At 22.5% G+C, this 27,908-nt stretch overlaps 2 protein-coding genes across 2 annotated transcripts; both read left to right on the top strand.

Moving 5' to 3' along the window:
* The first annotated feature begins 94 nt into the window (after positions 1-94).
* On the top strand, positions 95-13,175 carry LOC114934004 (aminopeptidase N-like). The gene is made up of 12 exons (XM_029306595.2): positions 95-192; positions 2,331-2,802; positions 3,328-3,804; positions 5,101-5,287; positions 5,655-5,808; positions 6,473-6,554; positions 8,455-8,825; positions 9,376-9,674; positions 10,409-10,638; positions 11,802-12,167; positions 12,283-12,352; positions 12,438-13,175. The coding sequence occupies exons 2-12, from the start codon at positions 2,363-2,365 to the stop codon at positions 12,558-12,560; spliced, it is 2,799 nt and encodes a 932-aa protein (XP_029162428.1). The 5' UTR covers positions 95-192; positions 2,331-2,362; the 3' UTR covers positions 12,561-13,175.
* Positions 13,176-13,884: 709 nt separating this feature from the next.
* On the top strand, positions 13,885-27,620 carry LOC114934009 (aminopeptidase N-like). The gene is made up of 12 exons (XM_029306609.2): positions 13,885-13,981; positions 16,127-16,598; positions 17,123-17,599; positions 19,098-19,281; positions 19,504-19,666; positions 20,355-20,433; positions 21,524-21,909; positions 23,324-23,619; positions 24,826-24,989; positions 25,766-26,140; positions 26,243-26,315; positions 26,402-27,620. Exons 2-12 carry the CDS (start codon positions 16,159-16,161, stop codon positions 26,537-26,539), a joined length of 2,775 nt encoding a protein of 924 aa, XP_029162442.2. The 5' UTR covers positions 13,885-13,981; positions 16,127-16,158; the 3' UTR covers positions 26,540-27,620.
* Positions 27,621-27,908: the final 288 nt, after the last annotated feature.

Raw genomic sequence — 27,908 nt, 5'->3', positions numbered from 1 at the left:
ATGATCGTATGAAACGAATTGTTACGTGTAATTGTGGAAACCTATTTTCATGAGATTTATGTATTTTACATGTTATCATTCCGCAAACGTCGTCAGTTCGCGTCTGTCCTTTGAAGAAGTAACAACACAAGTAAGCGATACACTCTCGATTAAGGTGATTCGGCTCGTGATTCTACAAACAGATAAAATAATGTAAGTCAAATATAAAAATTCAGATATTTCTATGAAATATAATAATATAAAAATAAGTAAAGATTTTGCAATCTTAGAGTTTTCTATTTATAACAATAAAAGATATTTTGTTTAATGTTAAAGCAAACATTTAAATGTGTCTCTGTACGTTTTTTAATTATTATCTTCATTTTTCATTTGCATATTGCAGATAAGTATATTGAAATATATAAAATATATTTAAATGTAAATTATACGAGCATTATCAATTTTTTATTATATTATACCATATATTAAAAATTAAAGACAGATTAAGCTTTATTTGATTCATTTTTTCGCGAATTGATTTCTATAATAAATATTTTTTAATGTATTAAATTAAATATGTAATAAAACATATATTCTAGAAACAGATCGACCAAAGTAAATCCAAATATATCACATTTAAATTTATATTTTAAATGTAATCATATAAATATAAATGAAAAACTTGCTATATTAGCGTTCTCAATTTGATAATAATATTTTATTCAATGTTTAAGAAAATGTTAAATGTTTTCCTTTTTTCATTGCGGTTATTATCTTTTTTTTCGTATATCTCATATAACATGAAACCATTTACCTGTAAATTGTAACATTGTTTGATTTTTGAAAATTTCAATACGTAATAAAAAAGAAATAAAAATTAAAGACAGATTAAATTTTGTTTTATATATTTTTTTCCGAAAAAGATATATAGATACAATATTTTCTCATATATGTTAAATTAAATATCAGTTTACAATTCTAAAAATCTAAAAATGTTTATACAATGATGAGTGAAAGTAAAATTTGCATTACGTTTTAATTCGCTGATGAAATATACATCGACATAAATTTCAAATAAGGATAATATCAACATGTTTATTATCGGTTTCCTTAGAGTATAAGAACATGACTTACAAATGACATAGAAATCTGATGATAACAACATATTAATAACAAGCATGATAAATTCCAACAAACGAAGCCCAGTTATTAAAAGACATTATTTTATACATATTTTATATGCTTAATATTTCAGTATTTCAGAATTAAATATTTATAAAGGCTTTATAATATATCTGTCAGATTCTTATTTTATAAATCGTTTCAATCGCTCGGGAAGTAATTGAATACCCAAAAACAAAAAGAATTGATATATATTATAATTATATTACTTATGTTACAAAATTTATAAAAAACATCTCTTTTTTTTTTAAATTTTGAATTAGGATGTGAAGCAATTTAATATTTAATTTCATAAAAAAGGAGTTGTATCAAATTAACGCAGTTCCGGACCTATATATTACCATTTTCTTTGTTTTTGTATTCCATTTATCAGTTATATTTATAATCTACTTTTATTTACTAGTTTTATTGTATCTTTTTATTTCCAATATTATTCCAGTGTTTCTAAATTATATATGTATAATATAATTGACTGTTGTTTTAAAATACAGATTAAATTAATCAAGCATTCCATAAAATTAGAATGAAAGAGACTTTATCGAAAAACAGTTATACAGTTATACCAAGTTTTAATAATTTGGTTATATAAAAGTAAATATGTTGCAATCATCACTTAGTTAATTATACAGATAATGTTTAGCAAAATGAAATATATGTTTTTTTTTCTCTCTATTATTTCGTTAATATTAATACACATATAATTAAATTTATTTATATTTATATTAAAAACGGTTTTTAGAAGATAATTGTAGGAAATTGAAAAAAAGTTAATCATCATATTGTGTTTTTAATCATATTGTGAATTACAAATATGGATTGAAAAACAATTGAGTTGCCTAATATAAGTCATTAAAAAGTGGACGTCGATAATATTGTGTTAATATTGAGGAAATTTATTTTTTGAAAACTAAATGATTAGATACACACAATATTTAATTTTCGTTATTATAAACATATATTGTAATAAAGAAATTAAAAATAGAATTTATGTAAAGATATTTTCATTTTTTCACTAAAATCGCCCGTTTTGCATTTATTTACCATACATATTATTATTTTGGATTTCATATTCTTACATAATATGTTATTATTTTACATTATATATTTTAAATTGTTCTCTGCTCTGTTTTTTGTTTCACGCACTCTTATCGAGGAAATTGTTTTTGCAGATACTCTGACTGCAGACGAGACTATAAGCACGATGTTCTTAAAATTGTCATTGAATATTTTATTATATATCTTCGTAATGACAATGGTTTCTTGTTTGAATGATCACAAGTTGATTGGTATAGCATCACTTCATTATAAATTGAAGATATCACTGATGCCTGGTTACGTGTCTCATGGAGAATCTAATATTACTGTTTATATTCGTGGTCCAACACAAAACATGACTTTACTTACATCAAAACGTATAAATGTAACAACAGTACATTTAATAGCGGACGACAATAAAAAAGTGTATAAACCAAAGCTTTTATATAACCACAATAAGAATAACGTCGTTCTTAATTTTATCGAATTAGTGTATCCTAACATTAGCTTGGAATTCGGATATTATACTCTATCTGTTAAGTTTTTAAACTTTGACACGGAAGAACTTTCGCAAACATGGTACACAAACGAGAAAGAAAATAAAAAGTGAGTATATAATAAAGTATTAAAATTTAGATATTATATACAGGTATATATACAGGGTGTTCATTTCAAACAATTATTTGTTTGCATCAGTTAATTGGTCTTATTAGTCCGTGCATAATATTATTAAGCTAAAAGATTACCGAAAATCGAGTATTTTACAAGATATTTTACATTTTATGTTAAAAAATTGTTAATTTCGAATCTTATAAGTCAAAAAGTACTTCAGAACAAAAAATTGTATTATAGTGTTTCGAAAAGCTCTTGAGATGAGCTACAAGAATATGTTACAAAAATAATGTTTTATTTAAAAAATTGAAGATGACCTTCAAACTACTATCCAAGGTCAAGTCTTCCTTACTATCTTACGTCCTCTTTGAAGCAAATTTAACTTTTATTTGAATCATTTTTTATTAAAATCATTGGTTTGAAAGATATAAACTTTAAAAAATGCGATACTCACAATATACTCATATAGTATATGTATGTACCAATAATTGTTAAAAGTTTGTCATTAAAATGTTTCAGGTTTATCGCAACGTTGTTCCAGCCTGCAAAAAACCGACCATTATTTCCATGTTTTAACACATCTGAATTGGTCACCTTTAACATCTCAGTAGAACATGACAGGCGATACACAGTTTTATCGAATATGCCGATAAAAAATCAATCTATATCTAATGACGTAATGCTTACGCATTTTCACACGTATCCTGCGACATATATTTACGATGTGGCATTAATTCTGATGTCGCCTAATATGACAACTTCAAATCCCATCGAATATGATACTTATCTCGCTCCTTCTTCGAAAATAAAGATCAATACGTGGAGCAGATCGCATTTGGTACCACACATGAAATTTGCGCAACGTGTTCTCGGAAAAATAACCAAGTATTTAGAAGACAATTGGAAAATCTTCAGGAGAGTCCCTAAAGTGGATTACATCGTTATTCCGAATTTCGAGGGAAATATTGAGCAGACTTGGGGATTGCTACTTTACAAGTAATAAATACATTTAAGATTTAAAAATTATAATTATAATTGATTAAAGCATATTTTGTTTTTAGCTTTTAAAACTAAAAAAGTTTAAAACATGCATTTTATGAGATTATTGTTAGAAATTAAAGAGAAATTTAATGAAATAGAGATATACACATAATTTTTCGGAAATTTATATACATAAATTATTTTAACATTTAGAAAAAATTTAATAGTCTGAAATATATGCATACATTGGTGCTTAAAGTAATTTCTCTATAAGTGATTTAAATTACAATAAATAATAAATGTGTTGCTATTATAACAAAATAATGAAATAATTACATTTATATTTATCATGTAATAATTATATTTATTTATTCACAAATTCGAAAAATTAATTTATAATTACACGAATCGTTATATACAATTTCAAATTTTAATGTTGAACACATATGATTATATTTCTATCATTAAACATATTATTATTAATTAACATAATAGCTATATTTTTTATATTAATCTTTATTAGAAGATTTATTTTAACACATCAAGGAAATAATATGGTAAAAATAAAATATTTGCTTATTATATTTTTAAAAAGAAAAAATAATAGGTACATAAAGTTAAATAAAATAATTTGATAAACTTAACATAATACATGTTTACAAAAAATGAAATTTTTCATTATCAAGGTGTAATATTAATTTATTTAAGTGTAATATTAATCTATTTATATATTGCACGTATATAATTAATTTATTTATTATTAATAATTAAACAAAATAAACAATTTTGCAATTGTTAAATTTAAATTCTTATTTTTTATTTAATTATTATAAATTTGAAAAAATTTTGCATGTGCTTTCTATTTAAACTTTCTTTTATAATCTCTTTAAACTTTTATAAATTTAAATATTTTTAATATAAACAAAAAATAAAACATTGCATAGAGTTATATGAAGTTGCAGAAAATGTTTATTGATTACATTTGCTTAATTCCTTCTTTAATTACATTTTGATTGTTTTTCATATATATTATTATATATCTCGATTAAATTTTTAGTTTATACGAAAAAATACATTTGAAATACAAAATAAAGTTATTATTTAAGTGTAAATGTAAAGTAATTTTTGAAAACTTGTTTTTTTTTGTATTTGAAATGCAATATACAAAATAACCTTTTTACATTTTAATCCATTTTAAATGTATCTATTTCAAAAATTTAGATGCATATCTCTAGTTTTAATGCAAGTGAAAAATGCTTCTATATAACAAAAGATATTGATATACATAATCCTTTTATATACAATTTTCAGTGAAACATATATTACCTACGATGAAAAATTATATTCTGCTGCGTATAAAGGTATAGCAATGCGCTTAATTACTCGTGATATAATATATCAATGGTTCGGCAGCCTTTTTTATCCGTCTTTTTGGTTAAATCACTGGTGGTTAAATGAAGGTTTCATTAAGTTTATCGAAGAATATATCATTGATAAGGTTATTATATTATTATTATTAATTTATTATAAATAAATATAATTATTATTATTATTACGGAAATGTAACAGCTACTATAAAATATCTTCTGTTGATATTGTAATAACATAAAAAAATTTGAAATTATCTCCCTTTTATTCGTTGAAAATAAGAGAAATATTCAAAAAGATTAAATATTTTATTTTTTAATTTCTTGCAGTATTTTAATAATTTAAAAAGAAACATTAGATAGAGTAGATAACAAGTATATTTAAATTTTTTATTATAGTTTGCAAATACCTTGCATAAAATATGAATGTTTTATTTAGAAATAACAAGTAATTGTATGTATCAGTGTGTATTATTAATCCTTCTTTTCTGTATCTAGGTCTTTCCAAGTTCTCGAATAATGGACTTGTCCATAATTCAAGATTTGCATGAATATCGTTATATGGACATACACTTTCCTCGAGAGATTTTTGGAAGATATATTAAAAATACCTTTAAAATTAATTCACTTTCTGTTCGTCAACATATTAGAGGTACGTATATGTATATCTCTAAATTATATAATATGATTTAAAAAAAAAATATAATTATTTATATAAATATATGTAAATATAATATAATTAAACATTAGTAAAATTCCAAATTATAAATGTCTAGAAAAAATTAATTATTTTTAATTTTACATTTATTTTTATTATTTAAATAAGCTGTAAAAGAAAAAATTTGATAAAAAATGAAATAAGGGTAAGCACTTCCGTTCATCTTGACCTCGATATATGATGACTCTGAATATTCAAAAGATTTTAGCAGCCGATAATTATACTTTAAAAAGTCTTTAACAAATAATATTGATAACATAAATATGTGTTTAACTCTACACTTTGAACGTAATCTGACGTAATATCAATATTATTTGCATATTTACGTTTATAGATATTTTAAATACTGTTGACGGTCATCACATCCCTTAAGAACATATGTCAAGCTCAAACTCAAATTGAAGTGCAACTTCTCATTTTAATTTTTATTTTAAAATTATATTTTAAAGTTATACATTTAAGTATGCGTATATATTTCAATTAATATGTATTCTTTAATATATTTATTAATATACATGTACGTATATATAATTTTTATATATATATTTTATTTTACATATTTTTATATATAATTTTATAATTTATATTACTATAATAGGACCCATTATATGGCACATGTTATCAAGCGTAATACCAGACAATATGTTTTGGGAGAATATCAACACATTTTTAGACACGAAGTAAGTGACACATTATAATATATGTATAATACTTTATTATAATGAAAATATTAGACAATGTTTCGTTTCGTCGATTAATTAATGGATCCATTTTTTTTATCTAATCATTTAAGAAATTTATCGGGGATATATATTTTATTTGTACAATTTGTTTATTTATGAAATATTGTTCGGTTGGAATAATTCGCGATAGATTTTTCGTCAAGGAAATTTTATTGTTTGACTATATTTAAAATAACTTATTTTAAATTGAGCTAAAATTGATTTATAATTTATAATTTTAGATATTACTGTTGCTGTAGTTCTGTTTTACCGACTTTAAGTTAGATTAGGTTCACTTTTTATTGAATATACAAATTTAAAAATTTTCCACAATAAAAGTACTGATAATAATGAATAGAGAGCGTCCTGCTCTCCTGCAACTAATTTTTGCTGTTTTATGTCTCAATATCGATTTCGCACGCAAATATACATACATAATTAATTCAAGTACGAATCTTTTGATACAAACTTTTAATCTTATTCTTATTACTTCAGTATTATTCTTTTATGTCATTTCTCTTGGGAGCGCTATATTTTATGCACAAATAAACTGCAGAACTTTTGTATTACATAATTATTGTTGTGAGGTGATGCAAGAGACTGATAAAAAAACTGTAATTTTTTAACTTTTGTTTTTTATGCAAAATCACAACAGTCCCCGTTTATTATTATAAGTACTTTAATTGTGGAGAAGGATTTTTCAATCTATATAGCCAATAAAAACAAAAGCCCTTGAACTCAAAATCAGTAAAATAGACATAGTCAGCATCTCCTTAATTTAATTTTAAAAAATGCTGACTCTGTTTTATCAATAAAACGTGAAGTTGAATTTGACAATAAATCTCTTTATTGGGTATACGGATTAAAAAAATTTTTTCACAAGTATTAAATATGAAATATTAACATATGCGGGAAGCGCTATAACTTCAGATTAAAAAAACAAAAAAATGTTAAAAAATTACATTTTTGTATTGGCCTTTTTAAACAATTTTTTTTGTACGTGAAATTATATCATTTTTACGTTAAATTACATCATTCACAGTTTGTTAATGTTACTTTAATAGTGAAAATGAAGATTTTTTAAAAATGTGTATAATCAATAAAAGATTCACGTGTAGAATCCATGCAACTCTACGTTTTAACGTTGATAAAACAAAAAGAGTCAGCATCCTCTAATAAGATTATGAAAAAATTGGGTAAAAAGAGGAAAAGAATCTTAGTCGTTAATTAAAACTTGTTTTATTTGAGAAGTAATTTCTTTTATGTAAACGTGTCGGTTTCCTTTTTGGCGCATCTGTTGGAAGATTAATTAATATTAGAAATTTGATATTTTGTGTTGAATCAATTATCACCTTACTAGTCAAATGGTATTATTATATCATACTTTATCATAGCGACAATTACTCACAGTTCACATAAATTTTTTGATTTCTGTTAACTGGAAAAAAATATTTTTTTAGAGTTGTTATTAAATTGTTACCGGAAATAATACTTTAAAACTGTATTTGTAATTAAAGATGTATGGAAAACATCTAAAATGGTACTAAATTATATAGATTGCTTCTACTTTGATACTAAAGCTACTGCTAACATTTGGCTTTTGAATTATTAACTCATTTTTAAATAAATTTTAATTATTTCAATTTAACATTTTGTCAGTTTTACATAAAATATGAAAATTTGTTACTTTGATTGATTATATTACGTTAAAAATATCGACAAAATGGTATCATGTCTTTTAAATTTTTGACATGCATAATTGGAACTTTAAAGAATAATGTTGCATAATTACATTATGATTTTATATCTTCAGAATTTGAATCAATTATATGTTTTATTTTCTACAATGTTAAAACAGGTTGATTTACTTCAATTCGAGGCTTCCCGATAATTTATGGGATATTATGCAGACTACCATAGATAAATTAGCAATTGAGAATAAAATAGATATAAAAAAAATGATGAATGTTTGGACTGAACAGAAATACTGTCCTGTGCTAAATGTGATACGAGATTATAATGGAGCTTATGTGAATATATCAATAGACAAAAAACAATTTCTCAATCAATCAACTTTTTTTATACCCATCACCTACACTACGGAAATGAACATCGATTTCAACACAAAATTGCCAACGATTGAGCATTACTTGACAGAGTCAAATCCCGAGTTAAAAATACCCATTAAAAATGAAGATCAATGGGTCATTGTCAATAAACAACAAATTGGTAAATATCATAACTATACTATAACAATTAATACATCTTTTTTAAAAAATATAATTAAATCCTTATATCTTCTTATTTCCTTTCACTATATAAAAACAAATATTTGCCGATAAAACAGACAGAGTTAACATTTCCTTAATGTTTCTATTTTTTTGTTATATAATATATTTATATTTATTAAATATTTAAATTTTAAAATATTTTATGTAAAGATTGAAATTATATTTTATACATTACATATAATAAAATTCTTTTAAAATATTTTTTATATATTACCATTAAATTTATACAATTTCAAACACCACGTACGTTGCTTAATCTTATTGGAGCTTTAACTTTATATTTAAATTAATATCCCAAAAATTTTTTTATAATTGATAACATTGATAAAATATTTCTATTTTTTAATTATTAAAATATAAATGTGTGAACATATATTTTAATTTTTAGTACGTATTTATATGCTTCAAATGAAGAAAATAATTATGTGTAATATTTTATTATATTTATTAAAACAAATAATCGATAAAATTTATTTGTTGAATAATAGGATATTATCGCGTCAATTATGATGCAGAGAATTGGCAAAGAATTGCACATTATTTGAATTCTGAAAATTATATTAAGATACATGTTCTTAATCGAGCACAAATTATCGATGACGCATTTCATCTTGCGATGGAGAAAAAATTGAATTTTTCTATATTCTGGGATATTGTGGGCTATTTGCCGAAAAGAGAGATAGATTACATAGCATGGTATCCTATGATCAAAGCTTTTGAATACTTATCGAACTTTTTTGCAATTATAAATGTATATGACAAGGATTTTCTTTGGACTGTACTCCAGGTATTACAAATTGTAGCGATAAAATTAGAAATATTAGAGATCATTATATACAAACAATTTTGTATTATAATTATGATTCGTAAAAATTTGTATGGTAGATTGTTAAAAAAAATGTAATTATGTGCTAATTATATATATATGACAGTTTAAATAATATGCTAATCGTTCGAATCAATAATGCGTCTCTAATAAAATCAGTAACTTTATATTCTTTTAACCCGCTGCAAACACCGGCAGTATTTATTTTTACAGTTTCTTTAAAAATCTACGTTGCATATTTTTGTATACTAACAAATGCAAAGATCATTGAATTTTTCTACCAGCTTTTAATCGCAACAAAATCTTACAAATTCATTTTAAATGAGATTATGTGTTGTAAATTTTGTTTTTCTACAAATCCTTTGTTTTTTTATAAACATTCGTTAAAAAACAAATTTTTAAATTATAATTTAGGATATCATATTCTAATTTTAAAATTGCTTATAGTAAAAAGTGTAGGAATAAGCGATATTGAATTTGCTTTAAACGGAATTAAAAGAATTAGTCAAAACTTTTGTTATACACGTGAATTTATTAATTCGGAGTTTATTTTAATCATTAATTCAAATGATTTTATATATGATAATTTTGGTAATAAAAAATATGTATATTATTGCACATGTATTATTTACTTTATATTTATCTTTGTATAATATCTAATGATCAAATAAAAAATGTATTTTTTTAAACTGTAGAGAGCAGCATTCACAATAAAAAACATGTTAGATCATGAAAGAGAGTACATATATCCATATCTATATAGATACGAGGGTATACCCCAACAACTGAGACCTGTCGAAGATGATTTTGAGAAGTATTTAAAACTGGACCTTACAAAATGGGGATGTGTTAACAATAATAGTTTGTGCATAGCAATGGCCAAAAAAAAATTGGAATTGTATTTAAAAAATCAAACATTAAACAAGTAAGTTTTTTTATAATATTAATTATTTCTATGTAAATATTTTTGATATTCTTTTAGTAATATAGTTCATATGTAGAAAATAATGTAAAATCAAATATATAAGTATATACATATTATTATTCTCTATAACATATGTCACACACATACGCGATTCTTGTTAATTTAATTCAGTAATTCCTGTATGTATATACGTATATGAGAAGGAATAAAAAGATAAAATAAAAGTAACAACAAAAATCCTTTCAATTTTTCAAAATGAAGTAAATGTTAAAGAAATAAGAGAATAAACGTTTTCCTTATTTTCTGTGTAAATTATTTATATAAAATTTATATGTATAATATTATTATATATATAAAAATATATATGTATATATATAATTTATCTATATTTCTTAACTATATTTGATTATAATAGTTGACACAGTAAAAATAGTTGAAAAATTTGAAAAGAATAAGAAATAAAAGTATTAAAACATAAAATATAAAGTTAAAAAATAAAATAATGCAAAAAAAAATTTTTTTTTTAAATAAAAATACAAAATATAATTTTTATAATTATTTATCCATTATTCTTCTTATTATTGTTTTCATACGTACGAACAGAGATTATACAAAAGTGAGGAAAAGTTTCACCGAAAAAATTGTATTTTAAGTACCAAAAAGATCTTTTAATTTAAGATGATATTCTTAATTTATTCTTATTTTCAGAAAAAATTTTATTAATATTTAGAGAAATTTTTTAAATTAAGAAGATCTTTTTTGCGCTTAGAATATAATTTTTTGAGTGTTGTTAACATATTTTATATAACTTTATATATTTATATTTGCTGTATATTAAGCAAGCACAAAAGTGAGGAAAAGTTTTACCGAAAAAAATTTATTCTAAGCACCAAGAGAATTCTCTTAATTTAAGATGATATTCTTAATTTGTTTTTATTTTCAGAAAAAATATATCAAAATTTAGAGAATTTTCTTAAATTAAGAAGATCCTTTTGGCGCTTAGAATATAATTTTTTCAGTGTTGTGAACATATTTTATATAACTTTATATATTTATATTCGCTTATATATTAATATTTTTCTGTATATTTTATAATATAAAGATGTTATATGTTAAATATCGATGTCATCAAAAACCAGAAATTAATTTTTTGTTTGTTGCAGAATTTTGCCTGGATGGGAGGAATGGACATTTTGTAATGGTTTAAAGACAGCAAACGTTAGTATGTGGTCCGCTGTATATTCTATGGCATCTAATATATACAAGGAAACTTCCAATTATAAAATGTTGAAATACCTTGGTTGTTCTGAGAATCCTAACATTATCGTTTTATATCTGTGGACTGTACTACCGGAATTTAAACAGGACCTGTTAAAAGAGAATGATTATAAGATGCTTACACAAAAAGACAAAGATAAAATTAATTGTTTAATTACTAATATGTTTCTTTCCACTCTTGCGAGACAAGCTAAGAACACTTTAGTACTTAGAGACATATTGCCGTCTTATGACATAAATTACAGAAGGAGGTAACAATTTCCATTCTACAAATATACATATATTGCGTATAATACGGAAGGTTTATAATATATGTTTTTATTATACATCTATACATATGTATAGTATATACTATTTTTTTTACAGTCCAGTCAGTATGGCAACGACATTAAACGTACTTATTAATAATGTTTATACCGGTAAACTACTTACCGAGGTAAATTTTATATTTTCTTTTATACATATTTTTACAAAATTTTTGTTTAATGAAAAATTCAAAATTAAAATAATGTTTATTTCAGATACGTGTATTTGCGAAAGAACATATGCCATCCATAGAATATGAATATGTTGAAAATAAGTTAAAGATCCGTTCTTATAAACTGACCGACCAGTTGAAGTTTTTTAACGATTTGTTCGAATGAGAGTTTAAATGAAAAATTTAATGCATTTATTTGAATTGTTGTGAATGCAATAAATATAGCATAATATATGTATATCAACAAATGCAGCAATAATACACAAATTTATATTAAACACCTAATAATATAGAATAAATATATAAATATTTAAAATAATATTTTATATATTTATAGTGTTTTATATATTTGTTATTTATTTATATGTATAATTTTATATGTATGATTATTTTAAATCTTCTAAAAAAAATTCTTTTATGACTTCCTAAATATATGTATATTTTGCAAAAATATTAACTTTTCTTTCACAATATTATTTTTTAGTACATTAGAATGAGATTAATAAAATAAGACCAGAATGTGTAAATGAATAAAATACGTGTATATAAATTATGGTTTGCGATTTTCTTTTATGTCCATTAAAGAGGAAAGTACATATACGAGAAGATAAAGAAAAATAAATTCACATAGTGAAAATATTCTTAAATTATAAATAAGTATTTTCTATGCGAACTTAATAAGATAATTATAGAAAATAGTAAAAAGTCAAGAAAATATATTATCAGAGATATGTAAGTCACCAATTTAACTACAAGATTAAATTAAATTTCAAAATTTAAATTTTTAAGGCATTAAGAATAACTGTGTAATTTATTAGAAACAATAATATTGAAAAAAATAAACTGAAACTTTTATAAGAATTTGAAAAAATATTTTGTATTAAAGATTTAAAGAATGAAACAAATATATTGTTTTAAAACATAATACGATGGTTAAATAGATGTGTTATTCTCAATTATCATAAAACTTTTGTAATGAAAAGGTAAAGAGAAAATTACAGTGTTTCTCATATAAAAAGCTAGAAGGGTTTAAATTTTGTTTTTCATATAAAAGCAATATCAATTTTTTTTATTTTATTAAATTTTTTATTATAGATCTTATATATCATTAGAAGAGAAATTTAAATTTTGCTTACGTTACAATTAAAATAAAAATCCAATAGAAAAATGGAAAAAATGTGAAATAATGTACCTATTTTATACATCATCCAATAACATGCGATCGAAAAAAATAATTCTATATAAAAATCAGACAAAAATAAAAGATACTTTTTTAATTTGCATATAACATAATTTTTTTATAAAATTTCTTCATATATATTTATTTGTATGTTTTAGATATAAAATTCCTTACAAAAACTCTTTAATTATATATTAACGTTTATTAATCTACTAATGATCGTATGAAACAAATTGTTACGTGTAATTGTGGAAACCTATTTCCATGAGATTTATGTATTTCACATGTTATCATTCCGCAAACGTCGTCAGTTCGCGTCTGTCCTTTGAAGAAGTAACAACACAAGTAAGCGATACACTCTCGGTTAAGGTGATTCGGCTCGTGATTCTACAAACAGATAAAATAATGTAAGTCAAATATAAAAATTCAGATATTTCTATGAAATATAATAATATAAAAATAAGTAAAGATTTCGCAATCTTAGAGTTTTCTATTTATAACAATAAAAGATATTTTGTTTAATGTTAAAGCAAACATTTAAATGTGTCTCTGTACGTTTTTTAATTATTATCTTCATTTTTTAGTTGCATATTGCAGATAAGTATATTGAGATATATAAAATATATTTAAATGTAAATTATACGAGCATTATCAATTTTTTATTATATTATACCATATATTAAAAATTAGAGACAGATTAAGTTTTATTTGATTCATTTTTTCGCGAATTGATTTCTATAATAAATATTATTTAATGTATTAAATTAAATATGTAATAAAACATATATTCTAGAAACAGATCGACCAAAGTAAATCAAAATATATCACATTTAAATTTATATTTTGTAATTATATTAATGTAATCATATAAATATAAATGAAAAACTTGCTATATTAGCGTTCTCAATTTGATAATAATATTTTATTTAATGTTTAAGAAAATGTTAAATGTTTTCCTTTTTTTATTGCGGTTATTATCTTTTTTTTCGTATATCTCATATAACATGAAACCATTTACCTGTAAATTGTAACATTGTTTGATTTTTGAAAATTTCAATACGTAATAAAAAAGAAATAAAAATTAAAGACAGATTAAATTTTGTTTTATATATTTTTTTCCGAAAAAGATATATAGATACAATATTTTCTCATATATGTTAAATTAAATATCAGTTTACAATTCTAAAAATCTAAAAATGTTTATACAATGATGAGTGAAAGTAAAATTTGCATTACGTTTTAATTCGCTGATTAAATATACATCGAAAAAATTTCAAATAAGGATAATATCAACATGTTTATTATCGGTTTCCTTAGAGTATAAGAACATGACTTACAAATGACATATAAATCTGATTATAACAACATATTAATAACAAGCATGATAAATTCCAACAAACGAGGCCCAGTTATTAAAAGACATTATTTTATACATATTTTATGCTTAATATTTCAGTATTTCAGAATTAAATATTTATAAAGGCTTTATGATATATCTGTCAGATTCTTATTTTATAAATCGTTTCAATCGCTCGGGAAGTAATTGGATACCCAAAAACAAAAAGAATTGATATATATTATAATTATATTACTTATGTTACGAAATTTATAAAAAACATCTCTTTTTTTTTTAAATTTTGAATTAGGATGTGAAGCAATTTAATATTTAATTTCATAAAAAAGGAGTTGTATCAAATTAACGCAGCTCCGGACCTATGTATTACCATTTTCTTTGTTTTTGTATTCCATTTATCAGTTATATTTATAATCTACTTTTATTTACTAGTTTTATTGTATCTTTTTATTTCCAATATTATTCCAGTGTTTCTAAATTAAATATGTATAATATAATTGACTGTTGTTTTAAAATACAGATTAAATTAATCAAGCATTCCATAAAATTAGAATGAAAGAGACTTTATCGAAAAACAGTTATACAGTTATACCAAGTTTTAATAATTTGGTTATATAAAAATAAATATGTTGCAATCATCACTTAGTTAATTATACAGATAATGTTTAGCAAAATGAAATATATGTTTTTTTTTCTCTCTATTATTTCGTTAATATTAATACACATATAATTAAATTTATTTATATTTGTATTAAAAACGGTTTTTAGAAGATAATTGTAGGAAATTGAAAAAAAGTTAATCATCATATTGTGTTTTTAATCATATTGTGAATTACAAATATGGATTGAAAAACAATTGAGTTGCCTAATATAAGTCATTAAAAAGTGGACGTCGATAATATTGTGTTAATATTGAGGAAATTTATTTTTTGAAAACTAAATGATTAGATACACACAATATTTAATTTTCGTTATTATAAACATATATTGTAATAAAGAAATTAAAAATAGAATTTATGTAAAGATATTTTCATTTTTTCACTAAAATCGCCCGTTTTGCATTTATTTACCATACATATTATTATTTTGGATTTCATATTTTTACATAATATGTTATTATTTTACATTATATATTTTAAATTGTTCTCTGCTCTGTTTTTTGTTTCACGCACTCTTATCGAGGAAATTGTTTTTGCAGATACTCTGACTGCAGACGAGACTATAAGCACGATGTTTCTAAAATTGTCATTGAATATTTTATTATATATCTTCGTAATGACAATGGTTTCTTGTTTGAATGATCACAAGTTGATTGGTATAGCATCTCTTCATTATAAATTGAAGATATCACTGATGCCTGGTTACGTGTCTCATGGAGAATCTAATATTACTGTTTATATTCGTGGTCCAACACAAAACATGACTTTACTTACATCAAAACGTATAAATGTAACAACAGTACATTTAATAGCGGACGACAATAAAAAAGTGTATAAACCAAAGCTTTCATATAACCACAATAAGAATAACGTCGTTCTTAATTTTATCGAATTAGTGTATCCTAACATTAGCTTGGAATTCGGATATTATACTCTATCTGTTAAGTTTTTAAACTTTGACACGGAAGAACTTTCGCAAACATGGTACACAAACGAGAAAGAAAATAAAAAGTGAGTATATAATAAAGTATTAAAATTTAGATATTATATACAGGTATATATACAGGGTGTTCATTTCAAACAATTATTTGTTTGCATCAATTAATTGGTCTTATTAGTCCGTGCATAATATTATTAAGCTAAAAGATTACCGAAAATCGAGTATTTTACAAGATATTTTACATTTTATGTTAAAAAATTGTTAATTTCGAATCTTATAAGTCAAAAAGTACTTCAGAACAAAAAATTGTATTATAGTGTTTCGAAAAGCTCTTGAGATGAGCTACAAGAATATGTTACAAAAATAATGTTTTATTTAAAAAATTGAAGATGACCTTCAAACTACTATCCAAGGTCAAGTCTTCCTTACTATCTTACGTTCTCTTTGAAGCAATTTAACTTTTATTTGAATCATTTTTCATTAAAATCATTGATTTGAAAGATATAAACTTAAAAAAATGCGATACTCACAATATACTCATATAGTATATGTATGTACCAATAATTGTTAAAAGTTTGTCATTAAAATGTTTCAGGTTTATCGCAACGTTGTTCCAGTTTGCAAAAAAACGACCATTATTTCCATGTTTTAACACATTTGAATTTGTCACCTTTAACATCTCAGTAGAACATGACAGACGATACACAGTTTTATCGAATATGCCGATAAAAAATCAAATTATATCTAATGACGTGATGCTAACGCATTTTCACTCGTATCCTGCGACACATATTTACGATGTAGCATTAATTCTGATGTCGCCTAATATGACACCTTCAAATCCCATCGAATATGATACTTATCTCGCTTCTTCTTCGAAAATAAAGATCAATACGTGGAGCAGATCGCATTTGGTACCACACATGAAATTTGCGCAACATGTTCTCGGAAATGTGACCATGTATTTAGATGACAATTGGAATATTATGAGGAAAGGCCCTAAAGTGGATTATGTCGTTATTCCAAATTTCGAGGGCAATATCAAGCAGCCTTGGGGATTGCTACTTTACAAGTAATACAAACATTTAATATTTAAAAATCATAATTATAACTTATTAAAATATATTTTATTATCAATTTTTAAAACTAAAAAATTTAAGACATGCATTTTATACGATTAAAAGTTAAAAATTAAAGAGAAATTTAATGAAACAGATAATTATGCATAATTTATCGGAGATTTATGTACATAAATTATTTTAACATTTAGAAAGAATTTAATAGTCAGAAATATATGTACATTGGTGTCTAAAGTAATTTCCATAAGTGATTTAAATGACAATATAAATAATTAAAATTATGGAATAACTACATTTATTTTTATCATATATGTAATAATTACATTTATTTATTTACAAATTAAAAAATTAATTTATCATTAATTGAATTATTATATACAACTTTAAATTTTAATGTTGAACACATGATTATCTTTTTCATTAAACGTATTATTATTTATGAGCATAATATCTATATTTTTTGTATTAATCATTTTAAAAGATTAGTTTTATCACATCGAGAAAATAATATGATGAAAATAAAATATTTCCTCATTATATTTTTGAAAAGGAGAGATGAAGGATACCTAAAGTTAAATAAAATAGATATATGTATAACGTAATACATTGTTAATAAAAAATTTAATTTTTCATTATTAAAATGTGTAACTAATTTATTTATATATATTATACGTGTTTATATAATTCATTTATTCATTATTAAAATACTCTTTGCTTAATAGAATAAATAATCTTAAATCTAGAAAATATTTAAAATTAACTTGTATTATTATATATGTATGTTACATATTTAGGTTTAACCAGATGTGCAAAATGGATGTCTAAATCCATTTAAAATAGAAAATACCAAATAGTTGAAAATTTGTTATTTAAAAATGCAAAATGCAAAAAACAAATTGTTTTTTAGACACTTATCTAAAATAGGAAATAAAAAATAAGCATTTTTTAAATAATTTTTAAAAATAAATATGATTTTTTAAATATTTATATACATATAAATTCTTATATTTATTATTTATTTTATACGATTATTACGTATATTTAAATTTTTATTTTTTATCAAATATTTATTTTTTAAACTTATTGCATGAGCTTTCTGTGTAAACTTTCTTCTATAAACTCATTAAATTTTTATAAATTTTATATATTTTTGCTATAAACAAAAAATAAAACATTGCATAAAGTTATAGGGAATTGCAAAAAATGTTTATTGATTACATTTGCTTAATGACTTCATTAATAACATTTTGATTGTTTTACATATACATATATTATTATATATCTCGATTAATTTTTAGTTTCTAAAAATCTGCGTTGTTGTATTTTAGATAAAAAATACAAAATATGCATTTTACATTATATATTTATTCATTTTAAATACATTTATTTCAAAAATTTAGACGCATATCTAGAAAATTAACCTGGTTTTAACACAAGTTAAAACATAGAGTATGGACATAATCCTGTTATACATCCTGTTACACTTTTCAGTGAAACATATCTTCTCTACAGTGAAGAATTATATTCTGCTGCGTATAAAGGTACAATAATGCGCTCAATAGTTCATGATATAATATACCAATGGTTTGAGGATTTCTTCTATCCGCCTTGGTATAATTACAGAGGGTTACACGAGGGCTTCATTAAGTTCGTCGAAGCATATATCATTGATAAGGTTGCTATATTATTATTACAAATTTATTATAATTTATTATTATGAAATATATTTATATACATATTACGTGTAAATTCATAATTATTATACAATTACATAATATTATATTATATGTACATAAAAATATAAAAATTTTTTTAGAAATAACAAATAATTATCATATATATCAGTGCGTATTGTAATGCAAGTATTGATAATGGAAGCTTATTTTTTTGTTTGTAGGTTTTTCCAAACTCTCGAATGATGGACTTGTTTATAATTCAAGATCTGTATGAATATCATTATATGGATATACTCACTTCTTCTTATAATTATTCAGAAGATGTTATGACATATAATGATATATTTAAAATTAATTTACTTTCTATTCGTCAACATATTAAAGGTACGTATGCATATCTCTGAATTATATAATATGATTATTTAAAAAAATATATCTAATTATATAAATATTTGTAAATATAATATAATTATAAACATATTATATAGTATAATTATATAGTATAATTTCAAATTATAAATATCTAGGAACAGATCAATTAATTATAATTTTACGTTTATTTTTTCTTATTTTAATTAAGCTGTTAAAGAAAAAAATTTAGTAAAAAATAAAACGAGAGAAGACACTTCCGATGATCTTGAACTTGACATATGATGATTCTGAATATTTAAAAGGTTTTAGCCGCCTAGCTGTCATTATTCATTAAAAAGTTATTAACAAATAAAATAGACAATATAAATATGTGTTTAACTTTATACTTTTGAACATAATCTGGCGTAAAATCAATATTATTTGCATATTTACGTTTATATTTATATATTATAAATGTTGTTGTTCATCATCTCTTAACAACATATTGACATCAATATCAAAATCAAAGAGAAGTGGTCATCTCCTCATCTTCATTTTTACTTGACATTGTATTTTAAAGTTATATATTTAACTATACGTATATATTTTAATTATTATATGTATATATTTTTTAATCTATTTTTTAATATACATATACGTATATTTAATTATACATATATTTATATACTATATAATTATATAATTTATATTACTATAATAGGACCCATTATATGGCGCATGTTAGCAAGTGTAATACCACATGATGTGTTTTGGGAGAGTATTTACATATTTTTAAACACGTAAGTAACAAACACATTGTAATAGATGTATAATACTGTATCATAATGAAGATTTTGGACAATGTTGTGTTTTGTCCATTAATTAATGGATCCATTTTTTTAACCAAATGGTTTAAGAAAATCTGTATATAAATTTTATTTGTGCGTTTTGTTTATTTTTGAAATATTGTTCCATTTCGAATAATTCGCGAATATAGATTTTTCAAGGAAGTTTTATTGATTGACTATATTTAAGGTAACTTACTTCAAATTAAGCTGGAATTAATTTATAATTTATAACTTTAAATTTTAAATTAGTTTTAAAGAAATGCTGATTCGATCTGTTTTATCGATAAAACGCAAGGATGGATTCGACAATGAATCCTTTTATTGGCTATACAGATTGAAAAATGTTTTCCACATTTAAAACAGTAAATATTAATATGCGAGGAGCGCTATAATTATTGATAAAAACAAAAAGAAGTTCAAACATAACATTTTTGTATTGGCCTTTTTTTAACGTTTTTTTTTTACATTAAATTATATTATTCATAGTTCGTTTTATTATTACTTTAATTGTAGAAAAGGGATTTTTTAAAAATCTGTATGACCAATGAAAGATTCATATGTAATCGAATTCAATTTCAAATTTGACGATAAAACAGAAAGAGTCAGCGTTCCTTTAAGATTATAAAGTTGGATAAAAGAAGGAAAGTGATCTTAGTCGTTAATTAAAACTTGTTCTATTCAAAAAATAATTTCTTTTATATAAACGTGTTGGTTTCTCTTTTCGAACATCTATTGAATTAAAATATTAAAATTTGAAATTTGATTTTTAGTGTGCATTGAATTGTCACTTTCACTATGATCAGTGACAAATAATGTTATTATATCATATTTTTTCAATAGCGATAATTACTCAAAGTTTAAATAAATTTTTTTATTTCTGTAAACCTAAAAAGAATATTTTTTTCACAGTTGTTATTAAATCAATACCAAAAATAATACCTTCAAACTACAATTGTAATTAAAACGATAATTATGATTTTGTATCTTCAGAATTTTGGATCAATTATATTATATATTTGTAATATTTTTTCTACAACGTTAGATACAGTTTGAAGTCCTTCAATTCGAGACTTCCCGATGATCTGTGGAATATTATGCAGATTCTCATAGATAGATCAGAATTTAAGAATCACAACATAAACGTAAAACAAATGATGAATGTTTGGACTGAACAGCAGTATTGTTTTGTGCTAAATGCGACACGAAATTATAATGGACTTATTGTTAGTGCGATAATATCGACGAACAAAACACAATCTTTCGATCACACAATCTATTTTATACCCATCACCTATACTACGGAAAGAAACATCAATTTTGACATAAAACCGCTATCTATTAATGATTATTTAACGGATTTAGATTCCCAGATTCTGTTACCCATTGGATATAGAGGTTATTGGTTTATTGTCAATAAACAACAAACTGGTAAATATTCTAAGTATATTTATTAGTATACTTATTATATATAGTATACTTATTATTTTAGTATACTTACTAATTATTTACATATTTTTTTAAAAGTAAGATTAAATTTTTATATCTATATTTTCTATTATTATATAAAAAAATATTTGTCGATAAAACAGAGTGAGTTAACATCTCTTAATATCCACATTTTTTTATATAAAACATCTATATTATTAAATATTTGAATTTTAAAATATCTTTTGTAAATATTAAAATTATATTTTATACATTACATATAATAATATTCTTATAAAATATTCTTCAAATATTACCATTAAATTTATACAATTTCAAACACGACGTACGTTGCTTCATTCTTTTGAGCTTATTCTTTATTTAAATTGATAATCTAAAATAATTTTATAATTGATCATATTAGTAAGATATTTCCATTTTTTTTATTATAATATACATATGTATACATATTTTTATTTTAAAGGGGGAAACCTGGTTTAGGAAGCTGAAAAATACATAACTTTTTGGAATTTCTTTTTCAGCTAAAATAAAATCAATCAATTCCAAATTTTAGGAACATTTTATTATACATATAAATTATGTAAAATAATTTTTTTATTAAAAATATAATATTAAAGTTTTATTTAAAAAAATAAAGCTATATATTGATAGTGCTCATTTTTCACTGTGTACAATCTAGCAATCGTAATTTTTGTTTAAAACAAGTTTTAAATAAAGTTTTATTTAAAAAATTTTATTTAAAAAATAAAGCTATATATTGATAGTGCTCATTTTTCACTGTGTACAATCTAGCAATCGTAATTTTTGTTTAAAACAAAAGAATCAATTCATTTCTTTAATGTTATATTGTTACCTTCTAGTTGAACTAAAATATTTTTGAGAAAAGTTAAATTAGATTATTTTTTTAAAAAAAGTCGCAATTTTTTTCGTGAAAGTTGTAACTTTTTTTAAAGTTGTAAAAGTTTTCCAATTTTTGCTTTTCTTTTAATTTTTTTAGTTTAAATAGAAGGTAATAATATGACATTAAAGAAATAAATTGGTTTTCTTGTTTTAGACCAAAATTACGATCGCTAAGTTGTACGCGGTGAAAAATGGGCGCTATCAATACACACAGCTTAATTTTTTAAATAAAACTTCAATATTTTTTAATAAAAAAATTATTTTAGATAATTTAAATGTATAATAAAATGTGCTTAAAATTTGAAGAATTGATTAGTTTTATTTTAGTTGAGAAAAAATTCTAAAAATTATGTATTTTTCAGCTTCCTAAACCGGATTCTCCCCTTAATACATTTTAGCATTTTTATTAAAATAAAGAAAATAAAATATAATGAACAATTTTTTATTATATTTATTAAAAAAAAATAACCAATAAAATTCATTTGTTGAATAATAGGATACTATCGCGTCAACTATGACCCGGAGAATTGGCAAACAATTGCACGTTATTTAAAGTTGGAAAACTATGCTAATATACATGTTCTCAACCGAGCACAAATTATCGATGACGCATTTTATTTTATGCTGGAGAAAAAACTGAATTCTTCTATATTCTGGGATCTTGCGAGCTATTTACCAAGAAGAGAGAAAGATTACATAGCATGGTACCCTATGATCAAAGCTTTTGAATACTTGTCATACTCTTTTGCACTTAGGAAGGCACAGGGCTACGGATTGCCTGAAGTACTACAGGTATTTTACAAATTGTAGCGATAAAATCGTATGAAATATATTGGAGATCAAAATAAACATGCATACAATTTTGTATCATAATTTTGATTCTAAAAAAAATTGGTATAGTAGATAGTTAAAGAAAAATTTAATTATGTGCTAATTATATGTGATAAAGTTTTAATGATATGCTAATTGTTCGGTAACAATAATGACGTCTCTATAATAAAATCAGTAACTTTTTATATTTTTTTAAATCGTTACAAACAAATTCAGCTTTTATTTTTACAGTTTTTGTATGAATCTACATGGCACATTTTTTTATACTAACAAACGTAAATATTATTGAATTTTTCTACCAGCTTTTAATCGCAATAATATCTTACAAATTTTAGTTTAAATGAGATCATGTGTTGTAAATTTTGTTTTTACTTATCTTTTGTTTCTCTTATAAACTTTTACTTTAAAAACAAATTTTCACTTAATTTAAATTATAATTCAACATATATTCAAATTTCGAAATAAGTAAAATTAAAAGTATAACAATAAGCGATTTTTAATTTGTTAAAAAAGGAATTAAAAGAATTAGTTAAAACATAATTTATTCGTTATAAATATACGTGTTATAAATATTTGTTTTAAATATAATTTATTAATTCGGTGCTTATTGTAATCACCGAGTCATACGATTAATATATAATAAGTTTGATAAATAAAAATGTGTATTTTCTCGCACTTACATATATTACATTTGCCTTTGTATAGAATCTAATAATCAAATAAAAAAGATGTTAGAAAACAGCACATAAAAAGAGCATATATGTATACATTTCTATAGTAAGCAAAATGCGCGCAAAATGTTAACAGATTAGCAATAGATTTACATGTTGCTAGCAAATTGGCATTCGTTATGTGTGCATTAGGATAATGATTTATTAGCAGAACCTGCTCACAGAATCTGATGGCACACTGATGTCAGAAACCGAGAAAAATCTTGAGGTCAAATTGTGTGCGCGCAGATCCTGCTCAGTTTCTGCTGACAATCTGATCTAAAGTCATGTTCGATTCTGTCGTCAACCTGTTGTCAAATTCTGTGAATATAATTCTGCTCGATTTTTGACATCAATTTGTTGATTACACTAGTAATAATTACTTCTGCAACAAATCTGTAATCTTTTTCATGACAACATTTGACATCAAACACTTGGCATGATCTGATATCGACAGAAATGTTACGAGGCTTTATATCAAATGAGACCTGCCGAAGACGATTTTAATAAATATTTAAAACTGGACCTCACAAAATGGGGATGTGTTTTCAATAATTATTTGTGCATACAAATGGCCAGAGATAAATTGGAATTGTATGTATTAAATCGTACATTAAATAAGTAAGTATTTTTTAATATTAATTATTTCTGTGCAAATATTTTCTTATATCTATTCAGCAATATAGTTTATATGTAGAAAATAATACAAATTAAATATAAATATATGCATATTATTATTCTATATAACATATGCCACACACACATGTGTTTTTTGTTAACTTAATTTAATAATTTTTGTATGCATATACAGGAAAAGAAATAAAAAGAATAAAATAAAAAATAGCTACAAAAATTTTTACATTTTTTAAAATAAAGTAAATGTTGAAAAAATAAAAAGTTATTTCTATATTTTCTGTGTAAGTTATCTATATAAAATTTATATGTATAATCATATTTTATATATATATATATATATATATATATATATATATATGTATTACATACATAACTTTTCATATTTTCTTAATATATTTAATTACAAAAATAGGCACAATTAAAAATGGAAATATATAAAAGAAATAAAAAAATTATAATGTAAAATACAAAATTAAAAAATAAAATAAATAAAAATAAAAAAAAATTTCTTAAAAAATGCAAATACAAAAGATAATTTTTTAAATTATTTATAATTATTTTATAACTATTCTTTTTATTATTGTTGTCATACGTACAAACAGAGATTATACAAAAAATTTGTGGACACATTTTATATAATTATATATATTTATATTTATTTATACATAAACTATTTCTGAATATTTTTACTATAAAAATGCTATATGTTAAATATCTATATGTCATTAAAAACTAGACATTAATTTTTTTATTAATTATAGAATTTCGACTGGATGGGAGGAATGGACATATTGTAATGGTTTAAAGACAGCGAACGAAAGTATGTGGTATACCGTATATTTGATGGCATCTAGTACGTTCCAAGAAAAGTCTGATTATAAAATATTCAAATGCCTTGGTTGTTCTGAGAATCCTAATATTGTCGTAAAATATCTGTGGTTTGTATTACCGGACATTAAATATGAAATGTTGGAAAAGAATGATTACAAGATGCTTACACAGAAAAATATGAAAAATAAGAAGAAAATTAATTCTTTAATTAATAATATGTTTCTTTCTACTCTTGCGAGACATACTAAAAACTCTCAAGTACTTCCAGCAATACTAACGTCTTATAAAAAATATTACAAAAAGAGGTAACAATTTCCATATTATAAATATATGTTGTTTATAATCAGGAGGGCTTATTATGTATACGTTTATATTATAATATATCTATACATATACTATTTTTTTAGTCCAGTCCATATGATAAAGGCATTAAACGTGCTTATAAATAATGTGTATACTCATAAAGATTTATTTGAGAAGGTAAATTTTATACTTTTCTTTTATACATTTTTTTACAAAATTTCTATTTAATAAAAAAATTAAAAATAAAATAATATTTATTTCAGGTACTTCAATTTCTAATAGATAATATAAAATACTCTCCTCGTTATGATCAATATTACCAAAAATTACTTGCCAAGATAAATACACGTTCTAGACAATTGCGACACCAGGTGCAATTTTCTAACAATTTACTCGAGTAAGAATTTAAATGAGAAACTCAATTCGTCTAATTGAATTGGTGTAAGTGTAATTACAACATGTATATTATAACTGCAATACTATAGTACACATTTTTTAATTTAATCTCCAATATAATATAGCATAAGTATTTAAAAAAATTTATATATATATATATATTGATGTTATATTTCTTATATAATTTTTGTACATTGGTTATATCTATAACGATTTATATATGTTAAATATTAATATATTAAAAAATATAAGTTATAAAATTTAATATATACTATGTATATAAACATATGAACAATAGAATATGAACAATAATATTTGACTTATTATTATTTGCGTAGTACATTTATGAAGTATATACTAATATTAATATTTAATATTAATATTATATCATTTTATTGTTTTAAATTTTAATGTTTATAATAATTAGTGCTTTATTATTAATATCTTTATAACATTTGTACATAATTTTCAATTTTTTGTAAAAAAAATAAGTTTTAATAATGAAATTTAGTGTAATATATAATAAACTCCAAAATGCCGAGTGCCAAAAATATACAATTTTATGTTAAAAATTGAATTTCTTATTTATGTTATAATTTTTTAATGATTGGAGAAAATAAATAAAATCAAATCAAAATGAATAAAATATTTGCATGTTAATGACGATCAGGTATTTCTATCTTTAAGAAGAAGGTAATACGAGAAGATAAAACAAAATATTCTTTGACCATATTGTATTGAATATATTGTATTTTTTAATTATAACTGAGCAATTACTGTGTAAAAAATTTGACTTAAAATTTTCGCGCTCTTTTATTATAACAATTTTTCATATTTTCACGGTTGTCTATAATTTATTTATTAATGTTTTCGTAATTTTCCACAAATAATAGTAATAATAAAAGTAAAAAGTATTAAAAGAAAGAAGAAAGAAAAATATTGTTAAATATTATTAAGTCTTGGCTCTAGATGTACCAGCTAATCTATAAAGAAAAATGAAGTAAGGAAAGAAATATGTATATAAAATGTAAATAAAGTAATATATGTATATAAATTCGGCAAAATAAAAAAATAATAATCCTATGATATGATGTACCTATTTATCATTCACTAAGTTGCAACAAAAAAAGAAATAATTCCATATAAAAATCAGATAAGAATAAAAGATATACTATATTTCTGTTTACATATAACATGCAATTTTCTGATTAAGTTTCTTTAAAATTATATATGTAATAGTTACAAAATCTCTTCCGACACTCTTTTATTTTGTATTGATATTTGTTAATTTAGTCGATCGAATAAGACAAATTGATATGTATAATCTTAGAAAGCTATTTATATGAAATTTATGTATTTCACATGTTATCATTC

The sequence above is a fragment of the Nylanderia fulva genome, unplaced genomic scaffold, assembly GCF_048542155.1.
Source record: "Nylanderia fulva isolate GAGA-0341 unplaced genomic scaffold, ASM4854215v1 Scaffold68, whole genome shotgun sequence".
Taxonomy (NCBI): domain Eukaryota; kingdom Metazoa; phylum Arthropoda; class Insecta; order Hymenoptera; family Formicidae; genus Nylanderia; species Nylanderia fulva.
Note: the sequence above shows the minus strand (reverse complement) of the source record. Positions and strands in the feature narration are given on the sequence as shown.